Below are 22,730 nucleotides of genomic sequence, written 5' to 3' on the forward strand. Positions count from 1 at the left end.
TGTTATGAGGATCAAATGAGATGACATATGTATAGTGCTTTGCAAACCTTAAAGCACTATCTAAATGCTGGCTATTATTATTATTTTTAATTGAGGGAACTGGGGATATTTATTATAGGGGAAGGCACAGTAACTATCTTCAGGTATTTGAAGGGCTGTCATATGAAAAGGAGATGAGCAGTTCTGCTTGGCCCCAAAGAGCAAGATTAGAAGTAGCAGGTGAAGTTGCAATGTGTATTGTGAGGGAAAACTTCCATAACTGTTATTGGCCCTCTCTAAAAGTAGGATGGGATGCCTTGGGAAATGGTGAGCTCCTTGTCATTGAAGTTATTCGAGCAAAGGCTGAATGACTGACCAGCAAATTGAATGACTAATTGGTGGATACATTATAAAGGGGATTCTTGCTCATGTGTGGATTGGACTAAGTAAGATGATTTCCAACTCCAAGGTTATAAGACTCTGTGACTGCCATTTTTTCTGTAGTCTCAACATGAACTGATGTCATGGCAGTCCTCACTTCTACATAGCAGATGTAGCAGCCATGTGCTGATAGGAGCTGGGCCAGCCCTTCTCATCCTGCCATCCCCCCCCCCCCCCCCCCCCCCCCCCGCCACCCACACATAAGACAGATGGGAAGCCTGAGGGTAAATGCACAGGAAGGACTAGAAGGAACTTCTGGGTTGGTAGACCATGTGGGAGGTGAGTGACTGGAGATGTTACACAGGAGAGGATCAGTTGCTAGACGGAGAGCTAGAGCTATGCAGAGAGTTCAGGAGTGAGGCTAGGTGTGGATGGGAGCAAGGGAGCTCACCTGATGACTGGTACCATGTGGAGAGGTGTGGACCTGAGTAAGGGAGCCTCACTGACCTATCAGATACTTAGGGAGAAGCACCAGATAGGAGGCTGGCTCAGTGTCAGGATGTACTCAGATCAGCAATTCCACTAATTGGTGTTGAGTCTGAGACCATACTATGAGACCAACCTCCGAAAAGGGAAATGGAGCTCACTAGGAAGGATTTTCCCAATTGCTTTGTTACAGTCCCAGATATGAGTTCTTTTAGGGACCTTATTGTCTTAAATCACTTTAGTAACTTGATTAGCCTGAATGCTTGCAGAGGAGCTGAGAGCCCTTAGAAAAACATAAATTAGATTCTTGTGTTCACAGGGGAAACCATGAGTAGGGGCACAGGATCTCAAGATTTTCAGTGGAGGGAGGTCCCCAAGACTAAACCCAGTCTGTTTCAAGATCTTACACAAAACTTATACAAGGTTTTCTAATTATCAGGTGCTATAGCATGGAAGTCTTTGTTCACACTTGTGCCTTTCCTCTGAGGCACAGAGTTGAGATTAATAAATGTGTCCAGTTCCCACCCCCTTACAGAAAGGAAGCTGAGTCAGGGCACGGGAGATGAGAAAGAACATAGTACCAAGGTGGTTTATTTGCAAAGCTGTATACAAAAATACACAGTATCTGCCCAAGTGAGAGGGAACCCCTGATACCATACTCATTCTGCCCTTTTCCCCAGTTCCTGCCTGGGACTCCTACTGTTCTCAAAGATAGACTTCCCTTCTAGAGTTCCCACGGCTTCTTTCTCAGCCAGAGGACTACTGACCTAAAAGAGAAAACCCCTGACTCTTCTAAATCAGGAAAAAAGACTAAAAACACTCCTTTGGCTTCAGGTTTTCCACTCTGGGCCCAACGAGCTGAATTCTCTTCCAGTCTCCTGTTAATGCTCCCTTCCTTCTTCCCTATGCTGTCCCTGTTAGCCTAACCCCAAACTGACACGGGATTTCTTCTTACTAAGAGTCTTCTTAGTCTTAGCCCCAGATTCCAGAGAGCCTTGGGAACCATGTTAAAACACCAGCTCATCTACTAAAGGCAAGATGACATCTCTCTCCCGATCTATCTAGCATGACATCTTAGCAACCATAGATGACAAGTGAGACACTGCCAAGGAGGGCTCCAGAAGTGTGCTCATCTTGCAGTTCTAAGGAGTGGCAGCAGATATGGTAAGGGGAGGACCGAACTTAATGTCCAAAGATCTGGATTCAACTTCCAGCTCTGCTCCCTCTAAGCTGTGTGACCTTGGGCATGTCACAACCTCTCTGAACCTCATTTTCCTCATCTGTAAAAGGGGAAAACATTTGGCTCACTGACTTCATGGAGTTGTTGTAAGGAGACAGCGAGGCAATGGGTGTGAAAGCACTTCATAGATGCATAGTATAATGCAATAATAATATAAACTCTTATGGCTACTAAAGATGGGATGATGACACTGGCAAGATTCTATCCTGCTCTCCCCACCCTCCACCTCCTTGCATGGCCAAAGCACCGCTGAGGACAAAGATACGGAGCATTGCAAACCATTCTGGACCATCAAACATCAACATTTTACCAGTTGGGCCTTTTGGGGACAGGAAAAAAGAACCAGAGACATGGAGTAAATATTCCATTTGTAATGAAGATCAAAAGATGAATGTAAAAACACACACGCACGTGGGGCATGGCACCCACACAAAGAATGGGTCATCCCACCTGTTATAGGATGGAAACAATACACCTGCCGAGCATGCCTCCCTCCGGCCAGCTTAAAGGTTTGAGGATCTTAGGTTATACTTCCATACTCCTCTCCACCCAGGTACTTTCCACTTCACCACTAACTTCTATTCCCCCAGTTTCCAACATCCTTTTTGCCCATACCCACCCACCCTGAAGACTTGTTGGTCCAATGCTTGATGCCCAGCAAAGGAATGGAAAAAAATAAAGTGTGGAGGATGCAACTCTGAGCTTCTCTGGGTGTAATAGCTATGAGGGCCCCATGGGGCCCTCTCTGACCTTCTTTTTTCCAAGTCTCTTACTCTCCCCTCTCCCACCCCATCATTGTTCCCCTGAAACAAATAGGATGGCTTCACTGGTCAACTCTTTACATGTACAAACAAAGAAAGCAGAGGAAACTTCCCTAGGCCACTACCCTCCCCCTCCCCCCCAAAAACCCCAGTTCTGGGAAAGCCGCCACCGCTGCTGCTGGAGCTGCTGGTCCAAATTCCTTCTTGCCTCAGGGTCTTTACCTGGAGGCCTCTTCCTTCAGCTCCTTGTTTTTCCGAACCTCTTCAGCATGTTTGTCCTGGAAAGGAAAAATGGGAACAGAGTGGATTAAGTGGCTCCTTCTTTAAAGGCTGAAGAGTAAGAGAATCAGAGACCAGGGGCAGGTTCTACAGTAAGACTGGCTGAACCCATTTATTTGAATCGCTATCCAAGCAGGGGCCTTGTGAGCCCATGCAGCAGGCATGCTACCTCTGCCCTGTCTTCTAGATATCTTGGTTTATGTACCTAGCAGTCTCCTCATCTGTAAAAATGGAGATAATAACGGCACACACCTCACGGGCTTGTTATAAAGATCAAATAAGATTTTACATTCTGTTATTGTTTTTATTCAGTTGTTTCAGTCCTGTCCAATTATTCACAACCACATTTGGGGTTTTCTTGATAAAGATACTGGAATGGTTTGCCATTTCCTTCTCCAGTTCATTTTACAGATGAAGAAACTGAGGCAAACAGGGTTAAGTGACTTGCCCAGGGTCACACAACTAGTGTCTGAGGCCAAATGTGAACTCAGGAAAATGAGTCTTCCTGACTCCAGGCCTGGTACTCTATCCATTGTGCCACCTAGCTTCCCCTTCCCCAGGATTTTATATATACGTGCACAATTTTGCAAACTTTAAAGCACCACATAAATTCTGATATCATCATCATCATCATCATTATCTGAGTGTAAAATCATTGTCCATTTGCTCTCCCATAATTAAATTTTCTCTATTACCCACCTTCTTATCTACTCTCCTCATCTAGCATCTACCTTGTAGGATCATCAGTATAGAGCTGGAAGGGGCCTTTGAGTCCATCTAGTCCAAACTTCTCACTTTTTAGATGACAAAACCAGGGCCCAGGGAGGTTTGGTGGCTTGGCATTAAGCTAGTCATCATCAGGTGTGGAATTTGAACCTAGGTCATAGGATCATGGACTTTGAACTTGACCTTAGAAGGCCATCTAGTCTGATACGTTCATTTTACAGATGAGGAAAGTAAGGTAACCTCTAGTAACCTCCAGAGGCATTAAGATATGTCTATGGTCAAATAGGCAGGATTTGAACCTAGCACTTCTGATTCTAGAGTAAATACTCTTTTCATTACATTACATTGCCTCCTGTCTGCTTTTGATCACTCTTCTACTTACCATGACTGCTCCACCATCTCTCACCCTCTTATTCATTTATTCTTTGAAACTTGTGTACCTCTATGTATGTACACATCTAATGTGTATGTAAGTAGTTAGGTATATGAATGTGTAAACTATACTGTTTGGAGAGCCTTTGGGTATAATGAGGGTGAATTTGTGGGAATGTATGGGGAATAAGGGCATATTTTGTGTGCCTTCCCTCTGTTGATTATTTCAAATTCATGCTGTCTGTAACTTGTTTGTTCATAGTTGTTCTCATGTTTATTTTCTCCCTTGAGAGCAGGGACTGTTTTTACCTTTCTTTGTAGCTCCAGTGCTTAGCACAGTGACTGGCACATAGTAGACATTTAATAAATGTTTATTGACTGACTGACACCATGTCTATATATTCAGGATATGTATTCTACACTAGAATCTTCCTCCAATATCTCATCATAGCGTGGAGATGGCTTTGGGTTCTCTAAGGCTATACCAATAGAGATAATTTCTGACAAGTCCTACCAGGATGGAGAATCTATGCACTCAATGACAGGTGAGCCTCTAGTGTCTGAAGACCAGGATTCCATAAGTTTGTTTGTTTTTGTTTTTTTTGCAAGGCTATTGGGGTTAAGTAACTTGCCCAGGGTCATACAGCTAGTAAGTGACAAGTATCTGGTCTGAGACCAGATTTGAACTCAGGTCCTCCTGACTCTAGGGCTGGTGTTCTATTTACTGAGCTATCCAGCTGCCTTGATTTCATAAGAGTTTGGAAAGGTTCATCACTATAAGATTGGCTGTTGGGTATGCATGTATGTATGTATGCATATGTGTGTGTGTGTGTGTGTGTGTGTGTGTGTGTGTGTGTGAATTTTTTTTGGCTCCTGGAACTCATGAAATTGTGTGATAAAATATAGAGGTGTTGTACTCTGTCAGTATAAGAATGACACACTGATGATATCAGAGAGCTTTTCAAATATGGAAGAAGTATATCTGTATGTATGTAGGGGATGTGTTCATAGGTTTATGTTTTTCAATATAAACTTATTTGTGTTAATGCATAATACCTATAATTCATAATTAAGAGCTGTGGACTAGAGGAAAAACTGCCATCAACAAGCAGCTAGTGTGATGAGCTTTGAGTGAGTGGTGGGCAATAGGACTAATTCTACTAACAGAAGGATGCTACTAAGTCCCTCACTGAATTATTAATGACATATCAGTATTTGTGATAGTTGAGTGCCTCCTAGATGTTCCCAACCCAAGCATGTAGGCCAAGGGTTAGCAACCATTTAAAAGTAGTGAGCCAACATTCTGACCCCTTTTTCTTCTAAGATTGTTAACTGCATGCCAACCTCTGCCTTGTGAGTGGGAGTTCAGGTTGATCTGTCTCATCTTTCAAAAATAGGGGTACCAAAGTAGGACCATGGTTTAGGGAATTAATAAATATTGACTTGAGTGACCTCTTTGGCATAAGTACTGTAGGTGTATAGTACACTCCTGACTTAAGCCAGTGTCTATCCCTAACCCTAGCTAGTTTGGGGATGCCCCTGCTTGGACTTGCAGGGGCAAAGTAGAACTGGGGTGAGGACTGATGTTGGAATCAATTTCCTTCCTCTGTCCTAGAAAGACTGCGAATTATGTTTGGGGGTGGGTATTCTGCCAGTTAGTCACTATATTAGACACTTTGCTTAAGAGTACTATGGGAGCACAATTGTTAAGTGATTGTGATTTGTAAAATAAGATGGATCAACAAAGCATATTAAAGGAAAAAAAGGAATTGAATTGGGGCAAGCCTGTCAGACAGCTACTCCATGGCATTTCCTTCAGACCTCAAATTACCATAGAGATACGAGGATTCTTTCAGTGAGGGAATGGTTCTAGTCATTCCTACTAGAGCATATGAGAACTTATATATGGCCTAAAATCACTTTAAAAAAAAGAATCTTATTTTAATAAATGGTTTTTGTTTTTACAGCACCTTCATTTTAAAATACATCCTTTCCACTTTCCCACCCAACAAGCCATCCCTATGTAACAACCTGTCGTTGTGGGTGGTGCTGAAATCTCATCTGGTAAATGTTGTGAATAATGACAAAGAATCTTGTGAGATAGTTTCCCCTCTTTCCTTCACACACCACCCCCCAGCTCCCTCCACCCTTCTTAGGCCATGAGGAAATGGAAAAAATATTGTGCAAGATCTGGGAAGTGACAGTATGAGATCTCAGAATCATGCAAAACTTGAGGGGTTTGGGCAAGAGCTAAGGTGGCAGTGGTGACTGGCAGAGGCTGTTCAAATGCAGTCAGTCTTTCCAACAAGCCTTTATTAAATGCTTCCTAAGTTCTAGTCACTGTCTTAGGCATTGGAGATTTAAAGAAAGGCAACAACATGGTTGTGACTGACTGGGATCCCCCTGGGAAATGCAGTGTCATCATCTACCATGACTAGAGGGGCCAATTGTAACCAGAGGGGCACACAAAAGTTTGAGTGGAAGGAAAACACCTGAGGAGTATTTTCTTTCTCCTACTCCCTACCCTTCTAGACAGAGATTGAACCTTAGCATATTCTATTGCCTTTCTGCTGATCTCTTACTTTTGAGAGATATTTTTTGTTAAGCTTGATTCATTGAGCTAAAAGGAGTTCATTCTCCATTGTCTTGCCTTCAGAGTTCTCTATGTGTGTGGAGGGTGGGGTATAGCTCTGTGGAAATTTTACATTTAGCAGAATATATAAGCTAGAATCCCACATTCTGGCTTGGTGGGGTGTTTTGTGAGCCATTTATTATGTTTATTTTAAAATTATTCTTCCAACAAGCCAAGCCTTAAAGCCTAAATTCATGTGATCACTTTACCTCTAGAAATATCTTCTTGTAATTGTGAGTGTGGCCCATCTGGAGAGTAAGATGCTGAGGGTACCTATGGCTTAACCCTTTTCCCACCCAGACCTAGGAGGCAAGGGCAAAGGATGAAGGGAGGGAGGATCTAAGAGGGACTAGAGGACAGAGTCCCACTTCCAAACTGACCCGGAAGGCTTAGATAGGAATAGTCTGTGCAGATTTCAACCCCACCCCCTTTCTTCTCTTGCAGGAGTTTTGGGAAGGAAAGCCACATCTCCCAAGATGCCTTGACAATGTTCACAACGTTTGCCCTGTGAGATTTTGGCACAGACCCCATAAGTGTTGTGTTATACTTCTAATAAAGGAAAAGGAAAAAAAAGCATTTCAGCAAAACCAATCAAAATATTAACTTGAAAATCACTTTTTTTTTCCTGTAGACCAAGTAAGTGTCACTTTGGACTTAGCACAGACATTCTGAATTAGCTGAACTTTCTCAAGGCCTAACATAATTCTAAACCTAAATCTCTTTCCAGAGAGATTTTTGAAATCCTGAAGCTCTGAAACAATGTAAGGACCCACTGGTGCGACCTACAGGGCTCAGTGTAGGTTAGTGAAGATGATGTTCATTCAATATCTATGCATTCATTCATTCACCATCCTTATATTGGGGAATGGGAGGTATAGAATCAACAGGGCTGAGCTGCTTCCTCTCTTCCTCCCCCTATTTTCGTCTGTTGTGAACTCAAGATAGCATCAGATCTCCTAAATTAATCTCCCACCCCAGAGCTGTCATGCCATTTTATACAGATCTCTAGCTATTTGGTCTTGAATCTACTGCCATACCTAAATAACTCCTTTCACCATCTAGAGTCCCAGAGCATTCTTGGAATAATAGGATTCTAGGGACATAGAGTGAGATCTAGGAAGGACCTCAGAAGTCATCTACTCCAACCTGGAGTCATCTTTCCAAATGGATGCAGAAACTGAGCCCCAGAGTGGTTAAATGACTTGCCCAAGTTCATATAGAGAGAAAATTGCAGAGTAAGGATTTGAAGCCAGGTCCTTTGAGTTCAAATCTGGCCTTTTCTCAGTTGTCCTATGCTGCTTCCAGTCATTCACATCTCCATTTCCAGAACTTCCCTTCACAATCCGTGGTGCAGCAGATTGACAGGACAGCTTTGGGCTTGTTTTCCTCGGGCAGAAGACATTCTAGCACCAGCGATTCCTTTGCTACTTCCTTTGAGAAGGCCTATTCCCTTCTTCCCCATTGATTTCTTTCTTCTAGGTGGCATGTTCCAGGTCATACTGCTGAGAGCCTGGAACAATACCCAGCTCTTCCACATAACCCTTGGTTGGAACCCTCGCTACCTTGATAAAATGAAGTTTGGAGCCTACACTAACATCCCACAACGTCAGATTTCTCAGGGGCCTAAGTAACATTGGCATTTTGCTTCCTTCAGAGAGGAAAAACTCTGGCTATTGTAGCCAAGGGTAGCAATGTAACTTTGGGGTCAGGTAGGGAGGATGGGGGCCACGCTGCTCACCATGGGACGAGGCCACCGATCAGGTCCCGGGAGTCACCGCGCAGCGGGCGGCTCCTAGAAATAAAACACACAGCTGGAGCTGTCTCCTGGGAGTTGTAGGAGGCTCAAGGTCAGCTACCCTAACCTTGAGACCAAGAAAATGAGACCATTATGTTCTTAGGCAGAAAAGGCTGCTATATAGGGTCTTCAAGCTGGAAGGGACCTTAGGGATCATCTATTTCAACCCTGCCATTTTTCACATGAGGAAACTGAGGCTCCAGGAGATAAAGGCCATTGTGTTAGGCAAGACAGGTATCAAAGCCTACTTAATGGAGTACTATATCTATTGGACCCCACTGACATGTGAGACCTTCCTACCTCTTGGGTTTCTCAGCTTTTGGAACTCTCTTTTATTGACTGAAGGCAACAAATTGTAACGACCTGTGCTTACCTCGACCTACTTCATCCAGTTCTGAGAGAAATATTTTTCCTGACCAATAGACACCTAAGATCATCATTCCTTGGACTTAAGCCAAGAGCTCAAGTCAGTTCAGTATCTTTCCACTGATTCCATCTGGTTATTTATGGCTAGAGATAGGATTGAAGACCTGATAAGTATCTATTGCATAACTATACCTTGAGAATATGACTTCTCCGTCCCCCCCTAGGAACCATGAAGATTTAAGTTGGAAAGGGGAAGTGGATATTTCTTGTACATGCCCAATATGTTCTAATCTATTTAGGAATATGCTTTCTTTTTAAATTTTATGTTATTTTTAATTTATGAAATAAAACAAGTATTTCCCTAACATAGTAGAATTTTTAAAAATGATAGCACATGAAACTGCAAATCTATTATGTACAACTTGCTATTCCTTTAATTATATAATAAAGTTATCGTGTCAATTTCTTTTTGCCCCTTTTTTCTTCCCTCCCCCACCCCCTACCCTAGAGATGGCTACCATTAGACACAACAGTGTGTGTGAATATATATATATATATATATATACATATATTTAAAATAGGAATATACTTTCAATGGAATGCTCAGAGAATTCCACTTGCTTAGAAAATCCCAATGACTAAAATAGGTTCCTTCCTCACTCAGTAGGATGGCTACTCACCATACATGGAAACAGGCTGATGTCAAAGGCACTACAATTTGCCTTGGGACCCACCTACCTTCTCTTGCAGACGTTCCAACATGGCAGCAAGATGGGCTTCCCGGTTCTCCTTGTTGGATTCCATTTTCTGCGTCAGTTTCTCCTTTGCCATCTTGATGAAGTTGTTATTTTCCTCAATAGCTTTCTGGATCACCTCCCGCTCATGCTCTCGCTTCTCAGCTAAATGTTTCAGGAGCTCAGCTTCTTGGTACTAGGGAGGCACAATAAGGGGAGGTGGCCCATGAAAATCAGTAGGCTGATGCCATACCTGTTCCTGACATTGAACCATCCCTTTTGGCTGAAATTCAGAACAACCAGGCTTACTTCTTAGATCCTCCCACCAACCATGAACTTCACATCACACCTCCTCTTCTACCTCATTCTCCTTAATTTGCCCATTCCGTGAGTTCTTGGGTGCTTTTTGATTTTTCCATTTTCACTTACCATTTCAAAGTTCTCTAACATGTTAAATTTCCCCCAAGTCCTTGTTGTTTCCTACAAGGCCCTATTGAAAGGAAGTATGGCAGAGTGGCTAGACCCCAGCTTTGCAGTCAGGAAGATCTAGGTTTAGGTCCTGCCTTTGACATTACCAGGTGAGCCTGATCAAGTCACTTATCCCATCAGTGCCCCAAGCAACTCTAAGACTATAATTACAGGTGAGTGGCTATTCTGAACCAGTGGAGGGAGTTTCAACACTGATGAAGTCATAGGTCCAGAACAACAATGACAAGGACAAAAGCAACTGAGCTTGATCAGTCATTTGTCACTCAGCCTGTACTAAAACAAGAAGAATGGTGTTGTAAATAGAATGCTGGACTTCTTAGAGAAATCTGGGTTCAACTCATGCTTCTGACACTAGCTATTTGACCACAGGCAAGTCAATTAACATTTCTGAGTCTTAATTTCTTTGTTTGTAAAATGGCAACAATAATGTCTATAGTACTTCATTCACAGGGTAGTTTTGAAGCTTAAATGAAATCATATATGTAAGGTGTTTTGCAAACTTAAAAGCACTGTATCAATAATAATTTTATCTATCTAAATACACACACACACACACACACACATATATATATATATATATATACATACATACACATACCACATACACGTGCCTCATGTAGAGTGATCCAAAAGTCTTAGTGTATTTTAAACTTTAATAACTTAAAATTTTAAGCACTTTAGGCTATTTAACCATTTTAGCTTTAATAGCTCAAATTTTAAGCTATTTTAAGCATTTTTAGCTTTAATAGCTTAAAATGCGCTAGACTTTTAGGAGACTGTCCTAGAGAACATAGCTATTAAAATATTGTATAGTTACTTTTTACTTGTCTACATCTTTTCTGTTATTACATCTTAAGCTGTTAGAGTGGGGACTATGGTTTATGTTTCTCTGTATCCCCTCCTTAGTCCTGCGTCAGCTCTATATTACCACCACCACCACCTTTAGCCCTAGGTACTCAGTAAATATTCATAGGGGCAGCTAAGTGGTACTATAGTAGATAGAGTACCAGGTCTGGAGTCAGGAAGACTCGTGTTCCAGAGTTCAAATCTGGCCTCAGAAACTAACTAGCTGTGTGACTCTGGGCAAGTCATGTAATTCTATTTGCCTCAGTTTCCTCATCTGTAAAATGAGCTGGAGAAGGAAATGGAAAACCATTCCAGCATCTTTGCCAAGAAAGCTCCAAATGGGGTCACAAAAAGTTGGACATGACTGAAAAATGTTCATAGATTGACTCTGCTTGAAACCCAGTCTTGTGTCATCACTTCATATCTCTCTTCTACTTTCCTTGTCAAATCTTTTTGATTGACTCAGTTTACTTCTCCTCTCTGCTCTAGTCTGTGTTTAATTTTGTTTTCATCTTCTGTCTTATGACCTTATCCTTCTCTCCTGCTCCTGCCTCAGCTACAGAAATGCCACCTTTCTCCTAACTTTCTATTCTTTGGAGGGAGAATGCAAGAGGTGACATTCACCTTCCGCCTTTCTTCTGCAGCTTCTAACTTCTTCTGGATCTCCTCCAATGACGGGTCTCGCCGCCGAGGTAGTGAGGCATTGAACTCAGGAACCCCATCGAAGGAGGGTGGCTTCAGGATGACCTCAAAGGACTGGCCCGAGGTGCACTTATTCAGTTCTATGACTTCCATGTCAGAAATGACACACCAGTTCAGAGCCACGGTGTCTGCTGTAGGGAGCAGAGAAGATGGTAGTCAGATGCTAAGACCCAGTCACACTTGAACATATTATTGTGTGTGGTGTGTGTGTGTGTGTGTGTGTGTGCGTGCATGTGTGCTCTTAAGATTCATTACATGTTTACTGTAGTGATTTCTATGAGTAATTTCTGCAGCAATATGGTCATGTTGAAGACCTGCTTTTCCTTTGCTTGTCTGTTGATTCCCCATAAAACGCCTCTAAAAATGCATATGTGACCAATCAATCAATCAATCAATCAGCATTTATTAAGTTCTTGCTATATGCCAGGCACTGTGCTAAACTTTGGGTATATACAGGTGAAAACAAAGTAGTCTCTGCCTTCAAAGAGCTTACTTTCTAATAGGAGAGACAACTTGTCTATGTGTGTATATGCCTGCTTACATATATATTTTTATACATATATCTTCAAATAACTTACTTTCCAATGGGAGAGACAACACAACATATGATACAATACATGTAAATATGCATATATGCACATACATATATGCAAATGCAAAACACATACAAAGCTAAGAACAAGGATATTAGACTCCTGGGGTGGGGGTGGGGAGTGAAGACAGACATAAAGGCCTAAGATATTTTTCTTTAATTTTGATCAGTCCTGAGAAGCCTGGGTTCAAAGCTTCTAATCTAACCCCTCAGTCCGGTGGATCTTATGGAGTTGGAAGAGATTGTGATCAATAGGATATAAACTCCTTAAGGGTAGGGACATTTTGTTTTGTCCTTGTATCTGTCCCTAGCAGCTAGCACACAGCAAATGCTTGATAAATGTTTGTTGAATGCTTTAAATCCAGGAAAAGTTTTAACCTGCCGAAGAGGAGCCACCTAGTCATCAAATGTGCATGGGACCCAAGCATCTCAAATCATGACAAACAGCAGTATCAGTTTCAGTCCCATCAGCTCCTTTTTTAAGCCTTTTAAATGTAAACTGTCTGTGACTGGGGCCATAAGAGAAACTCTGGTCCTCCACAGCAACAAAGCCAACACTTGCTACATTTTTCTCCACCCACCCCTTCATCCACCTATTATTTACCAACTAATCTGCACACCAGTCCTGGGCTCAGTACTTCCAGCTTTTCCTCCCACTCTCTCTTTGCATTGTCTCCTCCTCCTTCTTTTTAACTCCCACACCAACCTCAGGTGGCTAGAAAAATCTTATCCAGTTAAGGAGGGCTGCTTCATCCATTCTCTTTCTCTTTAAGCTAAATCTACTCTCTCCTCCCTCTCCCAGGAACCCTGAAGATCACTCATTGTCAAGAAACTGACAGTCTCTTAAGAATTTGTTACCATTCACCTCTCTTTGAAAAAGTTTGGAAGGCAGCTTTGTTGGGGCTACCTAAATACTCCTTAATGCTACTAGTACCTGGGGGGGTAGCTGGGTGGCGCAGTAGATAGAGCACCAGCCCTGCAGTCAGGAGGACCTGAGTTCAAATCCAGCCTCAGACACATAACACTTACTAGCCGTGTGACCCTGGACAAGTCACTTAACCCCCATTGCCCAACAACAAAAAAATACTATAGCTACCTATCTATGTCTTCATCATGTTGTCTAGACTCTCACACTCAACTAGAGCTAGAAGAGACCTCAGATACCACCTCATCCAATGCTCTCAATTTGCAGAAGGGGGAACTGAGACCCAGAGGAGTTAAGCATGTATATATATAGGTGTATACAAGTGTATGACATATGTATATAAGTGTATATAAGTGTATGACGTACATTTGTGTTTATATGTATGTATCACAGGGATTTCACTGTAATCTGGGAAAGGAAGAAGGCTATGACATAGAAATGTGCTATGAAATTTGTGTGAATTATAGGGGTACAAAGAACTCCAGGGCTCTTGGCCATCTGCTTTCAGAATCAGAGTCTTGTCACTTACCATCATATTTATAGGAAGATTTATTCAGAGGATCAGCCAGGAAGCAGGAACAGAAGAGGGACACTAGGGGGAGCTCTTTCATCTTCTCCTTGTAAGCTGTGGAAACATTGGCCAGGAATTCACTGAGATGGTAGAAGACTTTTCAGGGCCTCCAGTCTAAGCTCAGGGTCTCCAAGTTGAGAGCACTTTGGCTCACACCTGGTAGCTCCTCTCCTCCTGCCTTACAGCCCCCTATTCTGATTTCCTGGTCAGGCTCTTGGGGTGAGCTTAGGGTTACCTCCACCATCTCCCAACACACATGCCTTTGCTGGCCTGTTAAATATCCTCCAAAGCTCAGAAGGGACCTTAGCCATCAGGCATTGTGATGCAGGAGAATGCTGACGTCGAGTTTGAATACCAGCCTGGAAACTTGTCACCTGTGTTACTCAGGGTAGCTTCTCGTTTGTAAAATGAACACATTGGACTATCTTCCAACTCTAAGTCTATGTTTCAACACTGTTATTTCACAGACAAGGAAACTGAGGCTCAGAGAGGGAGGGTCGTACATGATGGGTAAAGGACCTTAGAAATCATTAGGCTAGATGAATCCTCCTTCCCCTCTGGACCTCACTTTCCCCATATATAAAATGATGGTTTGGGATCATAGATTTATTTAGAACTGGAAGAGATGTCCTAGGTCATCTGGTCCAATTCCCTCATCTTACAGATGAGGAAACATACTCAGAGAGGTTGTAACTTGTGTCAGGGCTGGTATTTAAACTAGGGCTGGAATTTGCATCAAGGCCCTCAAGCTCCAAGGCCAGCACTTTTAATTATTCCCCAAAGGGTAAGTGGCAGAGGCAGGCCTCTTTATGCTATACTTTATTGGCCTCAGCTTACTGCACCTTCAGGGGTCCATCAGACACGTGAGCTCTTGGGTGTGGAAAAGAGAAGACAATTTTCTCTTTCTTTTTTACCCCCTTAGCTCTCCTCCTAGCACCCCTTGTTTACTTCCTAGCAACTACTCTGAAACCCAACCTTCATAGTCGGGAGCAGGGCGTCACCCCAAATCTACAAATCCCTGCTCTGCTCTCTGTACCTTTTTAGCCTGGATACTTCCCAGCCCTCCTAACTCTCCTAGGAGATCCCACTTCCTCCTTTCTTTGCCTTCAGGTCCTTAGGAAAAGAACCTCATTTTGCACAATACATATATTCATTCTGGTTCCTAGGGACAACGTACAGTTACCGTGGGATGTGTGAGGGGAGAAGATTGGAGTTCTTACTCCACTTCCATTCCATTGTGGTTTGCAAATCCCAAGGGTTCTCTGAGTCTTCCCTACTGGAAAAGGGTGGAGTCATAGGGCTTATGCTTATAAGGGGAATGATTCTAACCCTACTCATTTGCTGAACTTGACAAATAACAGTTGTGGCAAATACCAGGAGGACAGGTAAAAGGCAAAGTTCCTTCCTTTTTCTGAACCTTCAAAGCTTCGTTTTAAAACCTTTCTTCTGACATTTATCAAAAAGCAGCATGGTGCAGTGGATACGGAGGGCATGTAGACTAGTTTCTTGTCTCATGTCTGACACACATTGGCTATATGAGTAAATGACTTACCCTCCCAGTGTCTCTTAGGCTATCCATTACGGGAAGGTCGCTGATCTGCATTGGTGGAGGGAGTTTCCATATCAGGAATTTCCACATACCACTGAAATCATGGGCCTAGCCTATACCCTGTTCTTTCTACCTGGCATCATATTAGTTACTTATGTACATATCTTTCAGTGCCTTGCACATAGTAGATGCTTAACAATTATTTGTTGAATAAAGGACTTGGCAAACTGTTCTGATAACTTTAGCACAACTTGTTTCAGTTAAGTTCATTACACATTTATTAAACACCAACTATGTATCAGGTGATAGGGATACAAAGGAAGATGAAACAGTCTCTTCTCCTAAGAAGAATACATTCTATTGGGAGAGAGAAAAAAATAGTCCACAAATGAGCAAATGGAAAATTTATAGAGTAAATAGAAATTAATTTTCTAAAGCATTTGGGAGAATTGCTTTTTGTTTGGTAGTAAAAGCCAAAGGTGAATTTTAATACCAGTTGTTCATCCCTCTTCTTCTCTTGGGGTCCTGTATAGCTATTACCCATCCTCCCCAAGTGGATAGAATCAGGGAGTAGGTAGGCTACAACCCACCCAACCTTATCCTAACCTTATTCAATACATCTTTGCAAATCACCCCCAACTCAGCATCTCTTCCCTTCATTTCCTATTTAACCTTATTGTATGGACCACTTCTGGTACATACCTGCAAGAGTCATGTTATCCAGGGGGCTTGAGGCTGTTGTCTGTCAACAAAAGGTCTGCCACAACCAGAAGCTGCTATAGCAACCTGAAGAAAGGAGGAGAGTTTTACCTGTTGGCAGATTATCCATCCACAATAAAACCAATAGCTTCATTCAACATTATTCACAAGGAACACTGGTTTCTAATAGGAGGGGGCTCCTCCAATCCCTCAATCAATCATCAATAAGCATCTATTAGACATCCACGTGCCAAGCACTGTGTTAGGGGCTAATGATACAAAGACAAAAGTGAAGCAGTCCCAGTCCTCAAAGAGCTTACATTTTAATAGAGGATACGACATACATAAAAACAGTTATATACAACATAATAAATCAAAGACAAGGCTGCCTTTCAGGAGATGGTATTAATAGGCAGGAGGACAAGAAAATGTTGGAAGTGGTGTCTGAGCTAGTCTTAAAAGAATGAGGCATTCCAGGAGGTGGAGGTGAGGAGAGAGAGCATTCCAGGGAAAGGAGCACGCAGTGCAAAGGTATGTAGAAGGGAGATGGAGTGTGTGAGAAACAGCAGAACCACAATGTGAAAAGGAGTACTATGTAAGAAGACTGGAAAGCTAGGAAAGAGCCATATTGCAAAGAGCTCTAGGTGTCAAGCAGTGGAGTTCATATTTGATTCTAAAGGTGATAGCAAGCCGTGGGAGTTTAGTGAATAGGTGAGTGACATGGTCAAATATCTGGAGACTCTTACTTTTGCATACACCAACCCACAAGCCCCAAGATTTCCTTCCTTCACTAACTATCCCTAATGGACTTTCATATCCAGGCATGAATGGGACTTGCAGAAATGGCTACATTGTTGGTCTGCTCCTAGGTTCTTCTTCCTAGTCTCAAACTCACAAGCAAATATCGAGTCCCTAAACCTTTATGAATTAAATGGTAGCAACTCTACTCCCTAGTAGAATATAAGCTCCTTGAGGGCAATGACTGCTTGCTTTCTTTTGTCTTTATATTCCCAATACTTAGCACAGTGTCTGGTACATTCTATAATAGGTGTTTAATAGATGCTTGTTGCCCTGGACTAGATTGCATTGGATTTGTAAACCCTGCATTCAGAACTCTGATTTGCTCACAGGCAAATGTTGGGGGCTGAATTAGAAGTCTGAATTGGCTCAGGAAGGTAAAATAAAGGTAGAACTAGTAGATCCCAAATGAGACAAAATGGGGGATACCCCAAACCTGATATAAAGCCCAGGCTTAGCTGCCACCAAGCTCCCTCTACTCTTTCTATTATGCAATCTTACTTTCTTACTTAATTTCCTTAGTTATGAGAGTTTGAAACCTTCCACTAGAGCTTAAGCCCAAAGGTTACTTAAATTAATTCAATATAAAGGTATTTGTAACACCTATAACAGTGTCTCCCCTCCAGTAGTGTTTATATTTTAAAAGAAGACCCATGAAGACCACAATATATTCATCCAAATAAATGAATCTCTAATTGTGGGAATGATGACTATGGTAGGAACTATGTCCTAATGCCCTCCCATCCATGAAAGTTAGGTTAGTTTTTGCTTAAAAGGTGTTAAAACTGTCCTTGAAATTTGATTGGTTAAAGGGACTATGGTGCAGGCCGTTGACAAAGCCTCCTGGTCACTTGGGTGCAAAACTGCCAGGACATCCAGAGCTTCTTCCCGGAAAACAGCAATGCGAACAAGAACAGAAAGCAGTCCTCAACTCAATCAATATTTTATTCTGGATGAAGATCCCTTTCCTGTTCTGAACATCCCCACCTTGCTCTGGCTAAGTAAACCTCCTTTTGTTACATGCCAGATGGATTATGAGTGTCTTGTTTTGTTCTGATTCCTCACCAAATTACTGAGTGACCGACCTGAGTCAGGCCCAGACTTCTACAATAGGAGGGAGACCTTTAAGGAGCAGGCCTTTCAAATCACAGAATCACAGAATTTTAGAATTGGACAGACCTTGAAAGCTCAGATTAGAGCCCAATGCTATTCATTTTACAAGTGAGGAAACTGAAGCCCAGAAAGGTTAAATGATTCATGGACTTTAGATGGTTGAAGGGTTGTCACGTGAAACCGGGATTAGATTTGTTCTTTTCAGTCCCAATGGGAAGAATGATGAGCAATGAGTGGAAGGCACAAAGTGCAAATTTCGGCTTGATGTCAGGACAAAATTGCTAAGAGTTAAAATTGTCTAGGAGTGAAACGGGTTGTCTAAGGAGGTAGGAAGCTCACTCTCCTTGGAAGTCATCAAGCAGAGGCTAAATGAACGCTTGCTGGTTATGTTGTAGATTTTTCTTTTGTTTTATTTTTCTGGCATTGGTCGGACTAGCTGGCTTCTGAGGGCCTTTCAAACCCTAAAATTCCATGATTCTGGGATTCTGTGACTTGCTTAAGATGACAGAGCTAATTGATGGCAGAGATAAGGCTAGAACCCCAGGGTCCTAGCTACCAGTCCAAGGCCCTTTCTATACTGCGCTATGGCACACAAGTATACCGCTATCTCTTTTGCTTATAGATGAGGTTGGCCCTGCCTGTGAATTCTACAGCTGGACATGGGGTTACATGACTTTGAAGAGCTCTCATATGCACGTGCTGATGCATGATATCACTTTGGTCATGATGTACTGTTCCCAGCATCTATACTATAACTGTGTTTATATAGGTTAATGAATTAACCTAATTGTTGTTGCTATATTGGTCCAAATATAGTCCACTTCTGAATATAGGCAGCTCTCTTTAAAAAGGGGGAGAAGACTTACCATATGCATATGTGCTGAAAATAAAAAGATTGTAAGCCCCACTGGGTTTTAGATAAGCCATATTAGGGAAGCCATATAGACTGATAGAAAAATTGAGAGAAGGTAGATAACAAAAATAATAGACAATATTTTATGATTTGGAAAGCACTTTACAGACATTATCTCATTTGACCAGATTTGAAAAGAAAGCACCTTCTATGAAATACCTAAGAATTCTGGTCTCCAACTTAAAAGACAGACCAAAAGTGGGTACCAGGTAAGAGGCAAAGGGCAGCTAGGAGCAGAGGAATGCTTCAAAACAGTTGCCATCTCCTATAGGGAGCATTTCCTACTTTCCCTAGTTGCTAGTATCTTCTTCCCAGAAATTTGGTTCTGTGATTATGGGTCAGGGATACTTTGTGTTGGTCATTCTGGCTGCCCCAAAGAGCTGAGGAGTGTTTTGAATGGTCTAGTGGTTTGGTTTATGGAATACCATGTTGTGGAATATAGAAAGGCAACAAGATGGGGGTCATTAAGCAGCAGTAAGGAACTGGCAATCAGCAGAGGTCAGGCCAGACAACTGACTAAGAACTAAGGCAGGTAAGCCAAATATTAAAGAGCTCAAAGGGCACAGGTTAGATAGAGAAGACATTAGGTGAGGGGTTCAGGACTTGAAGGCTAGTCAACACATGGAACCAGCATTCAGAGCTCTATAAGGTAGACATGACATGGAAATGAGATTTTAGCTTTGCCAAAATCTTCGTATTGCTTTGTGCTAAGGGAGTACAAATTCAACTCTAGAATGCAGAACTGTTGTAGAGAAGCAGATTTAAGCTTGATATGAGGAGGGGGGAAAACTCCTAATGATTAGAATTCTCCAAGAGTGGAATGAGTTCCCTTGGATCTGATGAGTTGCCTATTACTGAATCTTAAAAATGAAGGTTTGGGGGAGAAATGAAGAGGGGTTCCTACTCAGGTACAGTACAACTATCTGGCTTCCATGATCCCCTCTATCTCTAAGAGTCTACAAATTTTAAGATATTAACTCATTCCGATCCCAAGATATGTGGATTCAGCAAGACAGAGGAGGAGAGAGAGTGGTATCTGAATAATTAAAATGACTCACATTTCTGTGGCTCTTTAAGGCAATGGCTAGAGAGGCAGCCTTGAATCTAGGAAGATGTCCTGCTTCGGACCCATACGAGCTGTGTGATCCTATGCAAGTTATTTAACCTCTCAGTGCCCTGGGCCAATCTCTAAATCTATAAATTGCAGAGAAGTGTTGATATTCGTTGTTAGAGGAAATTTGCTCACTTGGAGGAGGGTTATGCTGGTGAAGTTACAGGTCCAGCTCCTCGCTCTTAAGGTGTTCAAGTCTGAAGTTAGGTTAGAATTCAAATAATTCCACATTTATGAAGCATTTAATATGGGTCAGCAGGCACTGGGGCTGGGCGCTAGGGTTGCAAAGCCAAAACTGAAATAATCCTTGCCCTCAAGAAGCTTCTATTTTGGGGGATAAAATAGTGCACAGGCAATAAATAGAAGATAATGTGAAGGGGAAGGGAGCACTAGTGGCTGAAAGGTTGAGGGGAGAATTAGGAAGGGCTTCCCATCAGTGTCTCAACTGAAATATGAAGGGAGAAGGTCGAAGCCACAGTAGGAAATGATGCAAAGGCAGCTAGGTGACACACCAGACCTGGAGTTAGAAAGGCCTGAGTTCAAATTCAGCTTCAGACACTAGCTGTGTGACTTTGGGCAAGTCCTTTAGCCCTATTTGCCTCAGTTTCCTCATCTGTAAAATGAACTGGAGGAAGAAATGGCAAACCACTCCAGCACATTTGCTAAGAAAACTCCAAGAAGGGTCAGGGATTTGACTGAAATGATTGAGGACAACAACAAACAATTTACATGTAAGGGTAAAACAATCCTGATTGGTGGAAATGAAGAAATGGGATTAGTGTTACCTCAGCTCCTCTCCATTACAGCATCCTTAGGAGATGGGATTTGTATTAAGGCAATGGGATTAGCCCTCAGGTGATGGGAGTAGGGTTTAGGTGATGGCTAGTCTGCATGAGATGGGATCAGTCCTAAGGGGACCTCACCCCCTCGGAGCACAGTACCCAAGGTTGAGCAAGGTTAAAACATGGTGGTCATTCAGACTAACCGGCTCACTTCGTACAGGGTCGGGGAACTTATTCGGAAAAATGCTTCTTTGCCTTCACTAATCTGTAGCTATAATTGAGCATCTCCTTCACTGTGATTAAAACCAAACCAAAGCAAACCAACCATTCTAACAAGTTATCCACAGTTTTCTCCAGTCTGCCCAAGGATAAGAACTTTGGCTTCAGAACTAGAAGTAACACCAGATGTTATCTAGTCCAACCCACTCATTTTATAGATGCAGAGACTGAGGCTTGGAGAGCTTAATTCCCCTCCTGTCCTGTTTCTGGCTTCTGGACTTCCAAACCATGCTGTCTCATCCTGAAACTTTACTCAACATGTGGGGGCTCTTTGCCCAGAAACATCTAACCACCCCTTCAGCCTTCTCAACATGGAAAGTCCTTCTGTAAGGCCTGCACCCTTCTCCTGTAGCCGTCATTTTGTGGAGGAGCCGAGGCTGCTTGTTATTCCATTCCCTGCCCTGTTCCTGGCTTCTAGACTCTGAAACCATCCCCGTAGTGTTGAAATACATATGTTCCCCGCTCTTCAGCTCCCTTCCTCTTCCATCATTAGAATGTAAGCTCCTTCAGGGCAGGACCTTCTTTCTTTTTGCTTGTATTTGTATCTCCAGTGCACTGTGCCTGGCCCTGAGCAAGTGCTTAATAAGTGCTTGTTACCCTCTTTCCTTGAGAACTTACCCAAGGTCCCAAGGTCATCAGGAATGTCAGAGCATGGGCTGCTCCCTGGACAAAGGGACTCAGAATATGGGAGAAGGGGAGGCTCCAGGGAGCCAAAAGTCTTTCCATAAGAGCACAGTACCCCGAGGGAGAGAAATAGAAATCTCTAACTCAGCTGACTTTACTGCCAGCCCTGCCTCCATCATTGTCTTGGGTAAAGAAAGGGAGTTGGCTATTAGGAATAGCAGTACAAATCAAGGTCTTCAGTGCCTTTCTGTTTGAGAGAGGGATGGGAAGGGGAGGAGGTTTCTTTGCTGTGGTTGTTGAGGTTGGTCTTAAGGGCTTCTGTGGTATCGAAAAATTCGAGGCCTTTCTACAATGTATTTGATGAGAAGGAAGTAAACAGATACTAGAGATATTCACCGGATGAGCTAATGATTTCTGAGAGAGGTTGTTATGGTCTACACACAGAGAAAGTAATTTCCAATTTCATTAATAGAGAATGTCCATCTAATACTATCAATATTTGTTTTAGAAGGATGTCCTTCCTAGTGATTCTAATCTACAGCTCTCAGACTCAGTGCCTGGAAAACAGACAAGGAAAATTTGACGTAGAACCTGGCCTAACTACTTTGCAGTTTCCTGAGGTGCTCCCAGGTTGGCATGGGGGGTGGGGGAAGTGGTTAGGATTCCCTCTGGGCCCTTGGAAGCTCTGTGGATATTTCAACAATACCAAGATCTATGTGGCCTTGAACTTTACCTCCATGGGAGAGCAATTTCTTCCTCTTTAAAATAAGAGGACTGGATTAGATCACTTCTGAGGTCTCTTTCTGACACTACTAAATTAGTTATTTGTGTATTGCTCTATAATCCTGACAATCTAGAAGTTCTATGAGGGCAGCCACTAAATCTTATCTAGACTCCATATCCTACTCCCAATGCCTGGCACAGTGTTCTGCAGAGTGTAGGCATTTACTGAATGGTTACTGAATTGAATTGAAGTGATGCTCCTG

General features: G+C 42.5%; 1 protein-coding gene across 2 annotated transcripts in view; it reads right to left on the bottom strand.

Moving 5' to 3' along the window:
* Positions 1-1,409: 1,409 nt before the first annotated feature.
* The window catches only part of STMN4 (stathmin 4), a 34,859-nt gene continuing 13,538 nt past the window's right edge, over positions 1,410-22,730 (bottom strand). The window contains exons 2-6 of one of the 2 annotated variants that reach the window (XM_020983732.2): positions 16,128-16,211; positions 13,835-13,930; positions 11,711-11,919; positions 9,756-9,947; positions 1,410-3,125 (exon numbers count right to left, since the gene is read on the bottom strand). In XM_020983732.2, coding sequence (XP_020839391.1) covers positions 3,066-3,125; positions 9,756-9,947; positions 11,711-11,919; positions 13,835-13,930; positions 16,128-16,140 — 570 coding nt within the window. In that variant the 5' untranslated portion in view covers positions 16,141-16,211 and the 3' untranslated portion in view covers positions 1,410-3,065. Of the gene's footprint in view, positions 3,126-8,593; positions 8,649-9,755; positions 9,948-11,710; positions 11,920-13,834; positions 13,931-16,127; positions 16,212-22,730 lie in introns of those variants that run through there. The other variant, XM_020983734.2, reaches the window with a different exon arrangement.

The sequence above is a fragment of the Phascolarctos cinereus genome, unplaced genomic scaffold (genome assembly GCF_003287225.1).
Source record: "Phascolarctos cinereus isolate Bilbo 61053 unplaced genomic scaffold, phaCin_HiC Scaffold_2;HRSCAF=192, whole genome shotgun sequence".
In the NCBI taxonomy this organism is placed as follows: Eukaryota; Metazoa; Chordata; class Mammalia; order Diprotodontia; family Phascolarctidae; genus Phascolarctos; species Phascolarctos cinereus.